The 20863-nt window shown below is 40.2% G+C and overlaps 1 protein-coding gene across 2 annotated transcripts in view; it reads left to right on the top strand.

The window, feature by feature from the left end:
• Positions 1 to 14788, top strand: part of LOC121511219 (SH3 and PX domain-containing protein 2A-like) — a 105161-nt gene extending 90373 nt beyond the window's left edge. Inside the window, exons 9-14 of one of the 2 annotated variants that reach the window (XM_041789817.1) lie at positions 3930 to 4013; positions 9568 to 9685; positions 9785 to 10116; positions 10215 to 10264; positions 11612 to 11731; positions 11839 to 14788. In XM_041789817.1, coding sequence (XP_041645751.1) covers positions 3930 to 4013; positions 9568 to 9685; positions 9785 to 10116; positions 10215 to 10264; positions 11612 to 11731; positions 11839 to 13767 — 2633 coding nt within the window. In that variant the 3' untranslated portion in view covers positions 13768 to 14788. The remainder of the gene's footprint in view (positions 1 to 3929; positions 4014 to 9567; positions 9686 to 9784; positions 10117 to 10214; positions 10265 to 11611; positions 11732 to 11838) is intronic. The other variant, XM_041789818.1, reaches the window with a different exon arrangement.
• The last annotated feature ends 6075 nt before the right edge of the window (positions 14789 to 20863 follow it).

The following is a 20863-nucleotide window of genomic DNA, read 5'->3' as shown; positions in this document are numbered from 1 at the left end:
GTGTTACACTTCCAAACAAACATCAGGATTTTCCAACACTTTGGCCAAAATATCTTTTGCTGCACAATTGGTTTACTTTGTTACAATGAGACCCAGGATCCCTTTGGTGTTGTATATCATCTGACTCAAACATGGAGGGCGAAAGAGAATACACAAGCTTTAACCCCGCCATGGTTTATCAATGTTAAATACATTAAAATGCCTGATCTTGAGATTTAAGTTTATAGAAAGCTTTTCAATATCAAGCAAGGATTTCAGCATGCAAAATCCCAACCCTGTCGTCAATGTAGATGTCTTTTATCTAACGGCAGCTGCAGTTTGCTGCCAGGGAGTTTTGGCAAAGTACAATCTGTCATTGTAATTAGTGTTTATGGGTCTGACCACTCATGGGAATGGCATGAAACTCAAAGCATCTCTTTGTTAGTCCTGTGGTCTTTAGCAGTCTGTGCCACCACACAGTAACAGAAAAAATCTGATATTTCAGAAAAAAAAACTTGAATAAGAAATTAAGAAAGCTCTTTCAAATGCCAAAAAAGACTACTTTGACAGCTCTACATGTGAGTTAATCCACTCAGTTAAGCCCATTGGGTCTTATTTTGGCTGCATTTTATCCAGTAATGAACATGTTGCTTGACGGAATAGTTAAAGATTTTGGGAAATATGCTGATGGCTTCCTGGAAGGGGGTTAGATAAGTATGTACCAATTTAATGTCTGTATTGGATTATGTGACACTTAGATCTGCACAAGGCTTTAAAAAAGGGTGAACAGATAGTTTGGCTCCATCTAATGGTAAAAAGTCTTTCTAGAACACATTTACAGCTCATTAGTTTACATTTCTTCCTTGTTTCGTTAAGGCCTCTGTCTACAGCTGGGGAATTTAGCGCTAGTTGCACGAATAACCTGGATTTCAGAGTGCTTCCTACCAGCCATTATTGTTGTTGGATTTCAGAAGAGGACTCCTGCTTTCTGTTGTAGTATCCTTCATTTTTAAATATGGCTGTATGTTTTGTGACTTCATTTTTCGATGAAATATAGTAATAACACCTTGGACTTTCAAGGACTCTTTACAAGAACACATAAGACACTGACAAACTATGTAAGGGATAAGATGAGTGTTAGGGGTGGTTTAGTGAAGACTATAAGCTGTGGAGAACAGGTGGTACATGAGACGTTTTTTGAAAATGTCCAAAGATGGAGCACTGCGGATGTCTGCAGGCAGTGTTCGGGGGGGGGGGGTTTGGTTTTGGGTATGGAAAGCAGGCCAGTGTCTGGAGACAGAAGTTTCCGAGATGGTCTTTAAGGATGGAGGAGGTCAGAGAGGTCTTGAGGAGCAAGAGCATAGAGAGATTTGAATGTGAAGAGGAGGATTTTGTAGTTGATCTGGGACCTGATAGGAAGCCAGTGAAGGTGGATGAGGGTCGGAGTGATATGCTGCCAGGGTCAGGTGCAGGTAAGAACTCTATCAGCAGATTTTTGGACATACTGAAGCCTGTCCAGGGTTTTGCTTGGTACCCCACACAGGATTCCATGGCAATAGTCCAAGCAAGAGGTTATGACAGTGTGAATAAGAGTTTCTGCTAAAGGGTCTGGAAGTGATGGTCGGAGTCTGGAGATGTTCCTGAGGTCACAGATTTTATGTGGGACAGGAAGGAGATCGTGGAGTCCAGGATGATGCCCAGGTTTCGGACCTCAGAGGATGGACAGATGGAGGTCTAATCAAGCATGAAATCTCCAACCTTCTTCAGCAGTGCTTTGGGGGCCACAACCTTAAGCTCTGTTTTATTGCTATTGAGTTTAAGTTGGTTATATGTCATCCAGGCTTTGATGTCATGGAGGGAGGGGGAGGGAGCTGAGTGGATGGTTTGGTGCTGAGGTAGAGCTGAGTGTCGTCTGCATAGGAGTGGAAGCTGAGACCGTGTTTGTGGATAATCTGTTCGAGGGGAAGCATGTAGATGGTGAAGTGGAGAAATATCACCAGAAAAACTTGAAAACATGTAAAGGGGTCCTGTCCTGACCTTAGCAGCCGCTGCAGATCTGGAAATGTTCCCTTTTAAAGACAAGTCAGATCAGTTACTCTTCTGGCATTATCATATGTCAGGTCCCTTCTTGAGTCTGATTGGCCAGTGAGGGAGACGTGACATTGATGAGTATGGTGCGGTTTCAAAAGTTGAATTTTGTGAGCCACTTATGCTGGGGGCATTTATTCCACTCAGGGCACTGCACTGAAAATGCTGGAGTACAATGGCTTTGTATTGAAAATGAGCACTGCCCATGCAGAAAGCAGCAGATGTGTACACAGGCTCTGATTTCATATTTCCCCACCTCTGATCTTGTTACGTTCTGGTATCACTTTTGGTTGTCTGTCAATAACTCAAAGATAAGAATTTGATAGTCATGTAAGAGCCATACCTTTTTTTTTTTTCTTTTTCTTTTTTTTTTTTTGCTGGGCCACTTTGGATATTGACAAAGTGAGAGGCATCTGTAGCAGACCTCTACAATAGGGCAACCTCGACCATGGGGCAGGAAGTGAGGTTCTAACCCTTATTGGGTTTTCCTTTGTTTGTATAGTGATATTTTCAATCTTATGCCTCTCCCCCTTACCCTAACCTCTAGGGTTCAGGTGCCTAACCCTAACCCTCTTGGGATTTTCCTTAGTTTGTGGTGTGTTACATTTAAATTTATCCCCCTCAGTAAATGTTCGATTTTTATACATAAAGTTCTGCTGTTGTGAAAAGTAGCCACTTACCGTAACCTCTGACAATAAACAGAACATAAACATCAATCAGTATGTCATTCTGGTTCTGGCTTGGGTCATGTATGTCACTTTATGCCCCATAGTTGAGATCGCCCCATTATAGAGGTCTGCAGCCAGATCTTCAGTGACCTTTGGGCTTGGAACAATCCCAAAAACTACAAGCCATTTCTGTAGACTTGTGTTATCTAACCAGTGTTTTCAGTTTGGTATCTCATGAATTTTGGACTTGATAATGTTGGAAACTGAAGGCTTTAAAAACTTGACTTGAAATTGAATTCATTTTTTCCCCGATTTGTTTACAACTCTACAACCTCAAATTTTTTTTCCTCAAAAATTAGCAGATCTGCTTTATTTTTTAATCTTTTGGGGTGGCCCTAGTATGCCGCCTTACATTATGTTTCTAATTATGATCTCAAATATGTACATCTAACTTTGACAACCTCAGAGCAAACAGGGGCCCCACGCTCCCCTTGAGATCTTTCTTGGGGGTGGGAACCACTGTTCTAGGCCATCAGAACATGCTGCAAATTTCCAAATCTGTAAAATTTTTCCCTCAAGTTACCTGTTTTCTTTTCATTGGTGAAATGCCTTACCAAAGCTTATCACAGAAACAACTATCTAGACTTTCAAATGCATCTTTTCACTTAGATTTCTGTCTGATATTCCCAGCACTTAGTTGTTTGGGAAGAAACTGATTTTCTTTTCCACAAGCTCTAGCAGTTTGCAGAAATCTTTTCCATTTCCACTGTTTTCACTACAAAGAGCAGAGAGAAATCTAGACCTCAGGCTCACAGCTCCAACCAGCAGGCACTGTCAGCTGCTCTATTAATTGGAAAGCATTCCTGCAGCAGCAATGTGTGTCCCAGATGCTTTAACACAACAGGATGGGAAAACCATGCTAACGACATCCTAATTACAAGCCACAGAGAAGATGTCTCAGTTTTAACACTTCCTCTGTAACCTTCATCCATCCATTCTAACTGTCCGACATGTTTTTGCTTTGTGGTCTTGTTTTAATGTCCTACATGTAGCTAATAATGGAGCTCTCTTTGTGGATCCATGTCATTTGTGTGCAGAGTGTTTGTGTAACATTTTTGTGCTTGCTCTTCATGTCTCCCGTGTCTGTCTGTCTGTTTGTGTGTTTATCGTCTGGCTGCCACATGTTTGTGTCAGTTACTAAGCGACATAAGGCTCATCTGAAGAGGCTGGACCGGAGATGGACGTTGGGGGGCGTCATCAGCAGGCAGCAGAGCCGAGGTGAACTGAGACAGATGCGGCATCACCTCCCCCCTCTCCCTCTCTCTCCCCTCTTTGCTATTGTTCTCTTCACCCTGTCTGTAATGTCTCTTATCACACGGCTAATCTCATCCCTCTCCACATGCACATGTTTGTTCTTCCTGTGTCGTTTTACGAGGAATCCATTTATCATGCGCCACATCCCAACACAACTAACCACTAACTGACATTGTTATAAAATAAGGAAAAGGTGGAATCAGCAACTTTTAATTATTGATTCTACATCCAAAATATGTGACAAAATTGCTCTTGTAAGTTTTTTTTGTTAGACTTATAAAAACAATGTGTGCCAAGACCAATCTTCCCAGAATCACAGCAAACAAACAACCCGCTCATCTGAAAATAGTTGCGTAATAGACTTTGGAATGCCTCACGCTGCATTTTAGAGCCATATTTTGTTTTTATGAGCAAATGAAACATGCATGTAGTTTTCTAATGAGTGCTTTTGACCAAAGTGTTTGCAGAAACAGCCTTATATCCTGCTGTGGTACAGATAACAACCAAAACTGCAAAGATAAACAAAGAGCCTTTTAGAAAAGTCCCATTCTTAATCACAAACTTGGACATGTTCTTCTTACAAAGGCCGTGTAGATGCACTTGGATTCCGGACAGAGGAGAGGGGATAGGCCGTTGAGTTCAGCCCAAACTTTGCTCTTGGCAGTGAATGCTGCTCTCTGGAGTGGAGAGAGAGAGTTGTTTCCAGGCTAGGTCTGAAATCCTGCTTTGTGTTTGAAAAAAAAGAGATTTTGCTGACTCCACAAGAATAATTTATAGCTCTGATGCAGGCGATGCATGTTGTGGTTAACATAACATCTGATTCAGAGTTTCCCTTCGTTGCACTGCTGGATATTGTTTGAGGGAGGCTGGTGAGAGGAAAATGCTTTACCAGCCCCCGACACAAAGAGGCCGGAAGAAGTAGGCAAAAGGAAAATAAAGAGTACGGAAATATCCTTTACCGTGGAGTCTTCTGTAGTTTTTGCAAGTAAAGGGAATTACCATCCCACACCCAAACGAGGAAAAGAAAGTTGAGGAAAAGAAAGAGGAAAAAATGTGTCACCAGACTGTGGAGTCCTGTGTATGCAGCAAACAGAACAGCACTTTTTATGTGCTCTTTTTATTTCTGAACACACCTCTTCTTCCTGTGCTGTCTGTGTTGAGACAGGAATTGCTATAATGACAGGAAATTATGTTTCTGCACTGCCCCTTGGCCTCATGGGAATGCATAAATCAGCATGGAGCCTCTGCTCTCAATTAAGTGCCGAGTTAGGAGAAGTCACTGTCGCAAGGCCAAGGATGCTGCGAGGACACGAGCTTGACCCATGTGTTGTAGTTCTCCTAGGTCAATATCCATTTTGGTTTAAGTTAGTCATTTGACTACAGTGCACTGCAGTATACAATATAAAGATGGACAACATGCCTTAATGCCCTGACGTTGTACAAAGAAGAAGCCAAAATATTGACATATTTCAAATTTCAAGCCAGAGTCTGAGCAGGAGGGATTGGCTGGAAAAGCAATGGTATGGACATCAAGCCACAAATGAAAAACACACATTTAACTTACTAATAAAATGCCAAATATTCTTCAAGTTGGTACAGTCCACAGCAGAACAGATTCTTGTGTCAGTTTGGAGCAGACACAATCAGTCTCGCCCCACAGATATGGTCAAGTCCCTGAAATACCCAGAAGGGGCCTTCTCCAGGTGTGATTTGATGATATGGACCCATGCGTGCTGGATCATTACCACTAGTACCTGCCTGTGGTTAACAACTGCCCCCTTTCCCTGGCTGAGCCCAGCTTTTCTGACTTAAGTTTTTGTTGGGATTAAACGCCCTCACTAGTGCTCATCTATCCTCTTCTTTCTTTATGTCATCCCAGCATTTGTGCAGCTAAGTTCAATTGGCTTGTTTACATGATAGATGTTTAAAAAAAGTTTCATATGATTTTAGCAAAGCTGGGTTCAAGTTTTGAAACAGGCTATATCTTACTGAAGCAAACATATAATAATATACGTGTATTTTTCTTGCATTTTTGTTGTTTTAATGCAATATTAGTTTATTATTCCTTGAATTAACTCATTTTTCTCCATGGGTCCCCCAATTACGCTGGGTGTCAGAAAGCATGCCCCTTCTTTTCCCCTTATGGGCAGTCTTGCTCACAATGCTAGACATTTAAATGGCTCTTGCGATGTTGTTTGTTTCCTTTGGATGCTCATCTACCCTGCTAATTTGGTGCACACAGCACCTCAGTCACTGAATTCACCAACAAAGTTGTCAGTTGTGACATTTCATACCTTTGTATGGTATCAATTAACTGATTTAAAAAATGATCCATTGGAAAATATGATTTGAACACAAATCAGTGTAATAAGATGGCACATGGTTTAAGGAAAAAATATTTGTCATGGATTTTGATTCAATAGTTTCAATAGTTTGACCTGTGTACCATCTGTTAAAATGGAGAAGGTGATGTTTATGACCTGCAGCCAGTCATTAGCAGGTGCTCCAAATCTTTTGGCTTCACTTCAGACCAGGTGGTGCTCTGTCCATATTTTAAAGTCAGTGAATTTTTTTCATTACCAAATTTTAAGAGAAAAGGCTTAATAAGTTAACTCACTGTGTATGGGTTACTAAGTGATATAAAGTCTTACTAAATGCCAGGATCCAGTCACTGTCAGTTTTTTCAATAACATTTAAAACCTGTTTGATTTCTGATGAGGCCACTAGTTTGGCTTTATTATAAAACCTGGCTATATTGTGTGACATTATAATAAAGTTCCCTTTTGTTGGCTCAGCAGGCAACCTTCACTCTATCCAGGATCCTACTTGAAACCTACACCGTTTCATATAAATTTACATAAACCATTCATTGTTGCCACTGTTTGATACATGCATAACAAAATGATGATTGGCCAATGATTGGGTTTTCAATATTATCAGTTTTGTCACTGGTTACTGACCAGTCATCAGCTTGGTACAATCCCTATGAAAAGTATTCACCCACTTGGATGTTTTACCCCTTTATTGATTTTTTAATATCAATCATGCTCAATATAATTTGGCTTTTGTGGAAAAAAACCCAAAACTATATAAAAAAATACTCTTATACGTCAAAGTGAAAACAGATTTCTACAAAGTTATGACAGAGGCCCAGCCAATTAGCACTAGCAGTCTCACAATTACTTAAATGGGGATGGGAATGTGCAGTGAATGTTCCTCAAGTGATTGTAGTATATATGCACTTGTGTCTGGAAGGTCCATTCACAGGTTAACGAGTATTCCTGGCTACCATTACACCATGAAGACAAAAAAAACCCCAAGCAACTCAGAGAAAGAATATTTGAAAGTATAAGTCAGGGGATGGATACAAAAACATTTCAAAGGCTCTAAACATCCCTCAGAGTTCAGTTAAAAATATCATCAAGAAATGGAAGGAATGTGGTACATGTGTAAATCTGCCTGGATCAGGCCGTCTTCACAAACTGAGTGACTGTGCAAGGAAACTAGTGAGAGAGGCAACCAAGACACCAGTGACTACTCCAAAGGAGTTATAAGCTTCAGCATTTGAGATGGGAGAGACTCTGCATACAACAACTGTTGCCCGGGTTCTTCACCAGTCAAAGCTTTAAGGGAGAGTGGCAAAGACAAAGCCACTGTTGAAGAAAACTTAAATTAAATCTCAACTAGAGTTTGCCAGAAGGCATGAGGGAGACTCCATGGTCAAGTGGAAGAAAGCTCTTTGGTCTGATGAGACCTGATGAGAGCTTTTTGGCCATCAGACGTGATGCTGTATTTGGTGGACAAAAACACACTACCCCCACTGTGAAGCATGCTGGGGGCAGCATAATGCCGTAGGGATACTCCTTGGCAGCTGGTCCTGAAAGGCTTGTAGAGGTAGAAGGTAAATTAAAAGCAGAAAAATATAGGACTGTCCTGGAGGACAACTCATTCAATCTACAGAGAACTATGTATGGGAGAAGATTTATTTTCCATCAAAACAATGATCTTGAGCATACAGCAAAGCATCACAGGAATGGTTTAAAGTTAACAAGTTGAATGTTCTGGAGTGGCTGGCTCAAAGCCCAGACCTCAGTCCAATAGAAATTTGTGGCTGGACTTGAAAACAGCTGTTTACACCTGATCCTTGTGCAGCCTGACAGAGCTTGAGCAGTTTGGCAAAATAGCAGAATTGCAGATGTCCAGATGTGCAAGTCTACTAAATACTGACTTTAAGGGGGTGAATATTTATGCAGCTACATATACTACATTACATGTTTTTATTTAATTGGCCATACTTTGAAGAAGTCTGTTTTACTTTGACATCAAAGAGGTGTTTTTTGTTAAAAATGCCAAATTGTATTGACCATGATTGATTTATAAAATCAATAAAAGGGTAAAACATCCAATGGGGTGAATGCTTTTTATAGGTTCTGAATATTACTCTGTTTATTCACCCATCTGTTTTATGCACCCTTGTGATTTCTAAATTCAATATTATCATGTGGAAACAATGCTTACATTTGGTTTGTACTGTCTCTCTGACAGTCTTTATTTCCCCCAAAGCTTGAAAGGATGACATTTTCCTAGTCGGTCTGAAAACAATACTGGCATGCCAATATGTGCGTCAAAAGCAGGATTGGTTCTAATTGTCCCGTCTATCCATGCTGACCGCAAGGAAATTCCCCAAAGTTTATTGAGCGCAGGAGTAGAAGGACAGAATCCACAGTATTTGTTTTATATATAATATAAATACATTGATGCAAGGCTGTCAAGAGGGATTCCTTGAAGGTCTTTTTTGTACCATACTGTTTTTTATGTTTGTACCGTGTTTTCATGCTGAACTGTGGTGAATAATGGTAACAAACACAGAGATTTTTCAAAGTAAGACACTGATTTTGTCCCCACATCATCTAGCATATTTAGACAGGTGAACAACAAGTCTTCCAAAATACAGTGCATAGAGACATATTAGTATTGCTCAATGCATACTTGAAAATGTCATTCAAAGTTATGTTAAGAAACCCATTTTTTTTTTTGTTATAAGTACACTACTGTGGTTTTTGCATAGGAAAAATTATGCCAGCATATTTTTCCATGTACAAAAGTTAATCATGTCCTGTAGTATTTCCCTGCCATTTTAAGTTTAAAGTTTATTAAGGTTATTGATAAGGCACATGTACTAAAGAGCAATTTAAGACAGCACATTTAATCACACATCTGGCAGCTGTGGAGCTGGCCTGCTGCCAAAAAAGGAGGCGTCCCATTTTTATCACAAAGGATCCACCTCTTCTCACAGTTTAATATCATGAAACTGAGCCAATGTTTTGAAAAAAAAAAGCCTCAACACGTGTCATTACTACAGCATGATCATATTTATGTTCAAAGTTTATTGAACAGATTTATAGCATGTACACTCATTTCTCAGTTTCTTTTCCAATGATTGTTTGTGCTCAAACATCCCTAATCCGTGAATAATAATCTTTGGCTTTGTTGTCCCCCTCTGCTCTGGCTTTTGCAGAGGAGAAGTATGTAACAGTGCAGTCATACATCAGCCAGGGTAAGGATGAAATTGCCTTTGAGAAAGGAGTGATTGTGGAAGTTATTCAGAAGAATTTGGAGGGCTGGTGGTTTGTCAGGTAAGTGTGAGCTTATTTGTCTCTAACGTTAAGTTTTCTTTTACTTCTTTGACCTGAAAAAGACGTTTTAAAAAAACTCTCCCAAAAATTTCTTGCTAGGTACCAGGATAAAGAGGGCTGGGCTCCAGCCTCTTACCTGAAGAAGGTGAAGGAGGAATTCTCTCCTCGTAAGAAGCAGAACGCAGCAGGCCCAGTTGAGATCATTGGAAACATCATGGAGATCAGCAACCTGCTTAACAAGAAAGCCATGAGTGAGAAAGATGTGCAGACTGAAGGTGTCCCAGAGAGCCCCCAGGTGGCCAAGAAAGAAATCAGCTTGCCAATCCCTTGTGCTGAGTCCAGCCCTGTCAGTAGTCCACAAGAAGGAAAAAGTAAAGCAGAGCCTGCATCACCAGCTATAGCCCGCATTGCACCTCATCGGGTGGAAATTGGTAAGTCATCTCTCTTTAAATGTTAAATATCATTGAATGAAATCACTGATTGCTTGAGGTATCTAAACATGCTTTTTATCTTTCTGACTGTTTCACAGGTTCCCCAGTTCTCAGGCAAAAACCTCCTCCACGAAGGGATGCAACCCTGGTAAGAGTATGATGTTTTTCTATTGAAACACCCCTCATTTGATTTAATTTTTTGTGAATGATTTTGGGCCTTGGTTTGTTGTGTTATTGAGTGTCAGTACACCAGCTTAAACTTTGTCTTTACCAGTGTTCTTGCTTGAAAAACAAAGTATCAAATCCATAAACTTACATCAGACAAAGCAGAGGTTCTCAACTATTACATCCTGAAGACAAACAAGTTTCTGAGAGTTTTCCACCATTTCAGTTTATTTAATCAAAAATGCTGCAGTTTTTACAAGAGACAGGACAATAAACATGTTGAAAGGGAAAACATAATGGCATCCAAAATAACAAGATAAGGATCAAGGATCAAGGATATCTTAATTAACCCCTGGGGGCAATTTGCTTCACAGCAAGCAGTGCCATACAAACCATTCCTCGAACCACAGGAATTAAAATAAAAGTTCACATAAGAAATGTTCAGACATATAAGAAATGATAGTAATGTCAGTGAAATGAATAAATCATACACAAATTTTGTTTTCTTACATGACATAAGGACACGTCTGCATCAAGAAGGAACTCCTTAAAGAGTGGAGGGTCTGGTTCATCAAGGATTGACCGGGCTTTTTAAAAGTTCTGAGTTTGAATAAAACAGTCAGGCCATTTAGAGTAGTCCCTGCAATTTTCCAGCGTAAGATGAGTTAGTTAAGATTGTGAAAAAATAAAAAAATACTTCTTATTTTAGCAGAACAAAGTAAATCAAAATGAATGGATTTGTTTGGTAGCTTTTTGCCACATTTTCTTTCTCAGTGCAAGCATTCTAGCAAGCATTCTTCATTGCCAAGAGCACAGTGGCTTCCATAATTCTCAAATGGAAGACATTTGGCATAACCAGGACTCTTCCAAGCCTCCCAGTGGGCTTTCATGTGTTTTGCACTGAGGAGAGGCTTTTGTCTAGCCACTATTCCATAAGCCCAAATTGGTGGGGGGCTGCAGTGATGGTTTTCCTTCTGGAACTTTGTCCAATCTCCACACAGGATCTCTGGAGCACAGTCAGAGTGACCATCAGGTTCTTGGTGTTTCAGTCTAAGGTTTTTAAACCGTGGGCTCATTAGTTTTATATTAAATCTGAATTATGGAGATAATCTATTGAGAAAGGAAAGAAGAAAATAGAAGTAAGTAGTCGTGCTGTATAAATGTTTTAGAAAAAGGAGACAATATCCCCTTCAAAAATACAGAGCAGTATGAAAGCAGTAATTGGAAATAAGGGCAAAATAACTAAAAACAGGACTTTATAAAGAATTTAAAACCTTTGAGTTACCTCCAGCCACTTGCATTTAACCTTGCCAATTTCACTTTCACCTAGGGATTCCAGTTGCCCTCTCCACCAGAACCCCCTACAGTAGAAGCAGAGTATTACACCATTGCGGATTTCCAGTCCTGTATATCTGATGGTATCACTTTCAATGGAGGACAGAAAGCAGAGGTAAGCAATTTTTCCCTAAGGAATTCTCGATGACTAAGTAATCTTGAAACTGTTTTTATATCAGAGTTTGCTTGTGGTCTTTAATACTTTCTGACTGTGTGTTTTAGGTAATTGAGAAGAACTCTGGTGGTTGGTGGTATGTCCAGATAGGAGAAAAGGAGGGCTGGGCTCCCTGCTCTTACATCGACAAACGTAAAAAGCCCAACTTGAATCGCAGAACAAGCACTCTGTGTCGCCCAAAAGTTCCACCCCCTGCTCCACCTGTCAAAAAACAAGACTCAGTGGAAACTGCACCTCCCAGCAGCCCCGGATCTGAAGCTCCAGAGTCCCCGGTGTCTCCAGGTAGGCCAGTGTATGAAGAGCCAGAATATGATGTCCCTGCAATTGGTGATCTGGATCTGGAGTCTGAGTTCGAGTTCTTGAGGGGGGAAAGTTCATTGGTGGATGCAAAGCATGATGACACTTCCTCTGAAAAGGGATCCCACCTTTCTTCCAAACCTTCTCCGGCGTCATCACTCCACAGTGCCTCCTTCAAGATGGGCGAGTCATTTGAGGATGGCCATGAGGCAGAGGGGGTGATGGAGGGAGAGGAAGAGTGCATTTATGAGAATGATGGCTTTAGGCCCTTCAGGGAGACACCAGAAAGGCAAAGCAGCAGGGACTCAAACTCCTCCAAGATAAGTGTCTTGTCTGAAACCAGCAAGACCGCAAGTCCAACATCAAGTGGATGGAAACCTGCAGGTAACAAGTTCAAGATTGACTTCAATGGGAGCCCATTTACAACCAAAGCTGAGGAGGCATCCAGTCCTAAATCTGCATCCACTGAGTCCACCCTAGATGTGTCCAGAACATCGAAAGACCAAGAAGAAAGCAGGGCATCCTCTTCTACTAAGTCTTCATCTAAACCAAAGCCAGTGGTGAGGCCTAAACCACAACTAGCAAAGGCATCCAGCGCAGAGAAGATGGACATCAGCACCTTGAGAAGACAGCTAAGACCAACAGGCCAGTTGAAGAATGGCTCTAAGAGTAAAGGTGAGGACTCAGAGACAGCTTCTGTCATTTCCTCAGAAGACTCCTTTTCCTCTCAGAGTACTTCCGATCTCTCCTCCATCTATTCAAAAGGCAGCCGAGGAGACTCAGACCTGGAGGGCTGCTGCCTGTATCGTACTACAGATCCCTATGAGAAAGTCCAAGAGACTGAGATCAGCTTCCCAGCTGGAGTTGAGGTAGAAGTAGTGGAAAAACAAGAGAGTGGCTGGTGGTATATCCGCTGGGGAGATGCAGAGGGATGGGCTCCAACTTACTACCTGGAACCCATCAGGCAACAGGATGACATGGCAGGAACAGAGTCTGATGGCACCCCTACTAAACCTGGAAGCCTTAGCAAGTCCAACAGCCTTGAGAAGAATGAACAAAGAGTGCAGGTGTTGAACAACATCAATCAAAATCTAAAGAAGGTTACCCCTCCCATCCCGTCTAAGCCTCCTGGTGGTCTCTCTAAACCCACCAGCTTGTTTGGTTCACGGAAACAAAATAGCACCAAACAGCAACAGGTTGTCAGACCTCAATCCGTCCTCATATCAGCCCCCATCAGGGATGGTCCAAGCCCTGTTGGATCTCTCAGGAGAAACGAATCCCTCAACTCCACAGACCACCCTCGTACCAGCCCCACTGTGAGGCGCAATGCCTCTTTTGGCACCGCACCACGCAGCCAGGCACCAAACAATATAGCACTTCCAAACAGGAACAGATTTGGTACTGGTAGCTCTGAATCTCTTGGCCTCAGCTCCCAGAAGAACGCAATCCCTGTATCCACAGTTAAACCAAAGCCCCACATCATCCACAACAACCTCAGAGAGGTGTATGTTTCCATAGCAGATTACCACGGCGATGAAGAGACCATGGGATTTCCAGAGGGAACGAGTCTGGAGGTCCTGGAGAGAAACCCCAATGGATGGTGGTACTGTAAGATTCTGGACAATGGCAGACCAAGAAAAGGATGGGTTCCTTCAAATTACCTCGAGAGAAAGCACTAGCCCTCATGTGTTGAGCTGGCAGAACTCTGGCCATGCGTGTATAGACTACTCAAACAGATGCTTTTATTTTGTGAAAACAAGCTAATCCTGAGACGTTAAGAGAGGATGGAAATCCTGGTACCTTTTCCAAAATGAGCAGCCAGATCCAATTATGCCTTTAAAATGAAATGGGACATATGGTAAATTGAGTCTATATAATACAGTGCTTGAGAAGTTACATTAGGGGCAATATATGGGGACTTAGTGAAACAGCCTAAAAGAACACCAGAGGGCGGAAGAATGATTTCGATATTCTTCAGTGTTTACCTTTAACTTGAACTAAGATGTCATTTTATGTCCATGCCTTGAACCTTTCTATGTAGGTTTATAATGTAACTTTTTGTACCTTTTTAAACATTTAAAGCTTACTGCATGTTTGAAATGATTCATTGTATTGACGATGCCTTGAGCTGTTGAAATTAAGCCTTTTCCTCCTCCCTTTTGTAAAGAAATCTGTTATTGCCAAAGCTGCTTTGTGTTAGTCTCATCTTGGTGCTGCCCATTTGCATGATTTTTTTTAACTCTTCATACTGTATGTCACCTTTGTGTAAAATATTTAATCATTTTAATTCTGTTATACTGTCCTTACAAAACAATTTGTGAGCATCTCTGATTATGGTTATGTAAAAACAATTCCTATGATCTCTGAAACCCACAGCCTTGAAAGTTCTTGTTTTCATTTTAGTGCCTCATTTTCCATTTTAAAATTTCCTTGACGCCAGTGAAAATTGTATTTATTCATTACTTTAAAAACACTTTTAATTACTTATCTCACTTAAAGCGACACATTTACCTATAAAACAGAAAGCTTAAACATTTCTAAGAACTGCTCTATTAATTATGATAACACTTTGAATTTCTGCTGGGCAGTAAATTTGATTGAACTTTACAGCAACAGTATTACTGGGATGCTCACGTTTGTTTTTTGTTTACTGTGTGATCAGTGATGGTAACTGAAGTGCCAAAAGAATGACTTAAATAAATGCACTTTTGAACACTTTGTCTCCTTTCATTGTAAACTTTGCACCAAATTGCTTAGTTTTGCTAGCCTTATGAACTAATAAATACTCAAACTGCTGCTATCACTGATTTTAGTATGATGATCGGTCAAACAAGGTTGTGGTGGGATCTGAATAGTTCAGTACTTAAAAGAGTGACTGCCCATCATCAGATAATCACCAGGGAGGGAAGAGAGAACGAATGGAAAAAGAGAGAGAGATACGGTGGTGACTAATGAATAAGAATCATTCTTCCTGCTTGAACTTCTGCTGAGCTCCATAACATAACAATACTTCTGGTTTATGGTTTGCTCATAAAATGAAGTTTATTAGTATAGTACAAATAAAATGGATCATGATGAGATAATTACTTTTTTCTGTGTTAACCTGCATGTACCTAAGGATCAATGTTGGACAGGATCATAAAAACTTTCCATTTTACCCTCAATTTTCTCCTCTCTTGGTCTGTACATGCACCAAGCTTCCTGGCAATAAGGATATGTGACCCACAATAAAGCTTCATGAACCAAGACAAATGTAAGGACGACAAAACACTTTGCCTTGAAAAAAATAACTGAGTTTAGAAAAGAGAGATGGTGTGTTATATAGAAGAAAATATAGATATAATTATACAGGATGCTAGATTGGCCTAGAGCCGGGGTGTAGCTAGGGATTTTGGGCCCCCAGGAAGAATATTGCACAGGGCCCCCCTTAACCAGCTAGCCAAGCAACAAATGTCTTTTTTACAAATATCTATACATTTTAATGTATTTTTGAACCATATTTACTCATTTATGAGCAATATTGTTACTATGTTTAAGTTAAATTTATTTACATTATTTTGCAGCGCTGGACTATACCATTTGGACATTTTTAAAGGAGTAGGTCCCCCCATTATTTTATATTATTCTAGCTATTTGATACAAATTTCGGTCTTTCAACCGATTAATTTATTCGCTTTTGATTTAATAATGGCACTAATTATGAAGAACTAAATTAACAAAAACACACTTTTAACTGCAGGCTTCTCAAGGGCCCCTCCCTACTGTGGGCCTGGGTAATCAGTACCCCCTTTCCCATCTGTACTATGACCATGGCTTAGAGGAGCATAGAGAAGGAAAGCAATCAAGGACTCAGCAGAGAATAAAGTCAGGCTTTTTAATTTTCCATGTTGACATTTAAGCACGCCACTTAGAAACAGCTGTACAGGAAACCTGCAAGTAGCATAGATGTTAGTACATAGATACTGCCTGGGCCGCTGACATTGGAGAGACTGCGTCACGCGGGCGCCATATCCAAAACAGAGAGTAACTCACTGAAAAAACGAACCGATGTTCAAGCCGTTTGTTTTGTCAGAAATTTCATTCATGAACTTATGATTCAGGATACTTGATTTAGTAATAAACGAATTGCGACTCCTCCTTTTGCATATGGCGCCCGCGTGAAGCATCTGAAAAGCTCGGACAGGTATCTAGGCTACATAATTTATATTTAATTGCAAGTAAGGCAGTGCCAATTTCCTGGTTCCCAAATGAACAGTTTTACCACGTTAAATCCATTTGTTGTTCAGTGTTGCTTACAGCTGTTAAAGTCTTTTTTTTGTTTATTCATTTATCTATATGTTTATTTTATAGCCATGAAAAGTGCACCGTGGCAATGAGGGGAAGTACGCATGTCATGGACTCCGGAAGTTTAAATGGTGCCGTCTTCGTCCGTGTCGGTTGAAATCGATCCAGTTATATCTATTTCTTCTCACAATACAGCAGAGCTTCACTGACTTGACTCAACACTGAAGATGACTGAGGGAACGTCTGAACGTGAGTCGCACACTTCCACTTCATATGTTAGTTGGTGAATTGTCTCACTGCTCAGACTCAAAGTCAGACATGTGGTCTTGTTTGAAGAAACTCTGAAGGGAGGAAAATTAATGTTGAAATCTTCTTTAAGGCCAGTGGATCATGTGTTGCCTAGCAGCAGGACTTTAAGTGGCTTAGGAGTTTCGTAAACGCTGACGTCACTGTTGAGGATATGATTGGCTGTTAAAAGATCTGGTCAATGTCTGCGACAATGGAAATATGTTAATTCTCAGATTTGTGGACTCGTCACTGACAGAGCACATGTGCTCTGTAGAGGCCAGAAAATGCATTTTTATGAAGTGGTGCTCAGCCTGTGGCAATTTGTGACACATTTTTATATTTTTAATCATCATTGAAGAAAAAAAAAATTTCTGATTGATTAATCAGCAGAAATTAAGACGGTGCAAAATACTCTTTAAGGAAAAGCTGAGCGTTGATGTTGAATATGGAGTCTTTCAGCCGCAGAATAAGCAAATACCTCAGTGTTGAGCCTGTTTACATCTGTAGAATGAAGTCACATCTGTGCATTTGCAGCAGGGTTTGTGCAGCTGGATGCTGTTATGAAAATAAATTAGATCACACTTGGTTGCCCAGCATTCCTTTCATTTTGTACCCAAAGCTCTGAGCCAGATATCTGTGCATTCACTTTGAAGGGCCTCCTCCTCTGGCATCCGCGGCTTCAGGAAAACCTGCACATTTGACTTTGGTTTAGATGGCTTTTTATTTCACAGTCACTGGGCTGCTTAATTTAGCTTCAACTGACAAAACAAAAGTTTGGGTTACAAATATGGAATAGTTTTAGCCAATAATACTGTCCCCTTCAGTTATAATCAGAGAAACACCATATCAAAAACTGATGTTGTTTTTCCAGTGTCAGACACTGCATATTGTTGATATATTGGATTCAGAGCCTGAAATATAATAAGATTTACAGCCTACAGGAATGTACTGTGAAATATGTCCATCCCACTGGCTGTTTTCTCTATTGGGATCTCTACACTGATACTACAATCACTGACTTGGAACTAAGTTATGGATGCTCGTCAATCATCTTTGTAACATGTATGTCTGCTGGCTGTGTTTCTGCATCAGCTTGTGTGTAGAAGGTGGTTTTATACGTGTAAGAAAAATGATGAATTATAGGAGTATCAAGTAAGAGGGGAAATATGAAAAATGTACAACTGATATGATGGAAGGCTGTATGATGCAGTGAGTAGCACTGTTGCCACACAGCAAGAGGATTTCTGGTACGAATCCCCGTTGGACATGGTAAAACTGAACATAAATACTTGTCTGTATGTCAGCCCTGTGATGGTCTGGTGACCAGTTCAGGATGCAAGGCTGCCCATAAGGGGGGATAAAGGAGATGGCTTTCTGGGGCCCAGCCAAATAGTGGGCCAGTGGTGGTCAGGAAAATCATAGTCCGTTGTAAAGCTGTGATAACCATATTTCATATTTAACCTGAAGCATAACCACTCTTACCAAAGAAACAGAACATGGATTGTATTTATTTATGCTGTGGTAAAATATAGCCTTTAAAAAAATAATCTTAGAAACAGAATTACTTTTTTGCTAATGGTAACAGTGTAGATGGGCAGTGTGACTAAACCATTTAGAAAGTAATATCAAACTTCATAGCTAAGCTTTGGTATGCACAAATGCTTGGATGCCAGAGATTAAAGTAAAAGGAACTGAGACAGCTTCAGTGGAACATAATTAAATGATTGCAAAAGGAAAAGCAAAAAATTGGCGAGAAAGTAGATATAGATTGGTCAAAGGAGGTTTCAAGGGGCAAAAGTAGGCAGAAAATGGTGAAAAGCAGTTAAAAAGTGGCAAAAAATGGGTTTAAAGTTGGCAAAAATGGGCAGACAATGTGGATGGGCACATTGACTAAACCATTTAGAAAGTAATGTCCGACTTAGCTAAGCTTTGATGTGCATACATGTTAAGCTGTCAGAGAATACAGTAGAGGGCACTGAGACAATCTAAGGAAAACAAATGCATAAAGAAAAAAGGCAAAAATTGGTTAAAAATGGCAAAACTTAGGTGTCAAAAGGGTCATAGTGGTAAAATGGGTTTAAAGTGGCAAAATAGCTTTGAAGGGGCAAAAATGGGCAGAAAAATATTGAAAAGCTGTTGAAAAGTGTAAAAAAATGGGTTTAAACTGGCTAAAAATGGGCGGACAATGGTGAAAAGCAGTTAAGAAGTGGCCAAAATTGGGCGTACAATGTAAATGGGCACAGTGACTTAACCATTAAGTATGTAATGTCATTCTTCATAGCTGAGCTTTGTTGTATACAAACTTCAGCATGCCAGACAATAAAGAAGAAGGAACTGAGGAAAATTCAAGGGTTTAATAACTAAATATTGGCAAAAATTAAACAAAAAAAAAGCCAAAATTTGATTGAAGTTGCAAAAAACGAACAGAAAAATGGTGAGAAGCAGTTAAAAGAGTGGCAAAAGATTTGGTTTAAAGTGGGCATAAATGAGTAGACAATGTGGATGGGTAAACTGACGAAACCATTTAGAAAGTAATGTCAGACTTCATTACTAACTTTTGATGTTCATGAACGTCAAGATAGCATAGAATACAGTAGAAGAAACTGACACAATCTAAGGGAAAAAATGCATTTAAAAAAAGGCAAAAACGGGTTTTAAAGTGGCAAAATGGGTTTTGAAAAGGTAAAAATGGACAGAAAAAATGTGAAAAGCTGTTGAAAAGTGTCAAAAAATGAGTTGAAAGTGGACAAAAACGGGGCAAAATGGGTGTAATAAGTCATGAAAGGGGTTAAGAAGTGTAAATGAAATAGTAAATCAAGCATCTGAATCCAATAATAGCTTGATGCATTTTTCAGCTCCAAACTGTTAGCCTGGATGCCAGCACCAGTGCTGCTGATCCAACATACATGTGTCTATATCATCAATAACTGACAGCTGGGGAGGGCTCATTAACTGAATTTCTTTCAGGGGCCCAGACAATTCTATGGGCTGGCCTGTTAGGATGTAACCCACCTCTTACCTAATGACAGCTGTGATTGGCTCTGGCCCAATGGGACAAGTGGTATAGATAATGGATGAGACGGATGATAGAAAATCAGCAAATGGCTTATAATTTAAAATGTGAATTTGGTTTATAACCCAGTGTTGAATTTTATAGTCTAAATTTAAAACACAGGTGGCAGTAACTTAAATACTATGGTCAATAAATGTATCTGTACCTTGTAAATAGTTGATTAACATCATATCAAACTGGTTAGGCTTGGATGTAAGTGCTCAAATAGCAGGAAGACAGAGAAAAAAATTTTGAACATATCTGACAACATCAAATGTAAAACAATGAAAGCTAAAAGCCTTTGTCTATATGTTGTATGCATATGTTGTTTTCCCTCCTCCGAAAGGTTAAATGATTAATCTAGAAAGAAAGAAGTGATGATGACTGTAAAACAACCACTCTACAGTCCATTTTCATGGTTATTTGTAAAAAGTGGAGATGGATTGAATAATGAATGGGCCCTTCAAAGGTGTGTCCTGCATTACACGCTCTATAAATATCTCCTCACACATTGCCCATGGTTTTATGAACTGTTTAGTGATTGCTGTAGCCGTGCCTGGCCTCTGGAGGGCAGCAGCACTCAGCTTCTGATTGCAGCCTCAGCACAGCATCCCAGTAACCTTCACCTCTGTTTGCATCAACTTGGTAATGAGATACTAGAGGGGTGAGATCCCTAAACTGATGTTTTAGACTATGAACAAAGTTGTACTTTTTCATATAATTGCACTCCTCCTCACAGTGTGTCCCTTGACACCGGCAGTCTGTCTGAGGAAAAGATTTTACATCACGCTGAACATCAAAAGCTTAAAGTCTTAACCGCAACAGAGGAACAAACTCCAATTCTGACTGTGTGATGCCTGGTTGAAATTCAAAATCGATACCGTCTGGCTTTTTCGGAATACAAATTTGATACCTTAATTGACAGTGTCTTTTGACCAAATAGCTGTCTAGAAGAAATACCACAACACAGCTCAAACAAGGCTGCCAAGCCCTTAAGCTTTCAGAAGGCCCACAGCTTGCAGGTTCACTGAGAGGTCTGAGTGGAAAGTCTGTGTGTACACAGAGAGATATACAGTATTCATGTCACTGTCGCAGACCCTGGCTGTGTATTTCCCTCTCACCTCTGAGAGCACTTGGCTACGAACAGCCGC

This window comes from Cheilinus undulatus, linkage group 6, assembly GCF_018320785.1.
Source record: "Cheilinus undulatus linkage group 6, ASM1832078v1, whole genome shotgun sequence".
NCBI lineage: Eukaryota > Metazoa > Chordata > Actinopteri > Labriformes > Labridae > Cheilinus > Cheilinus undulatus.
The sequence above is the reverse complement of the archived record's forward strand: the minus strand, read 5'-3'. Positions and strand labels throughout refer to the sequence as shown.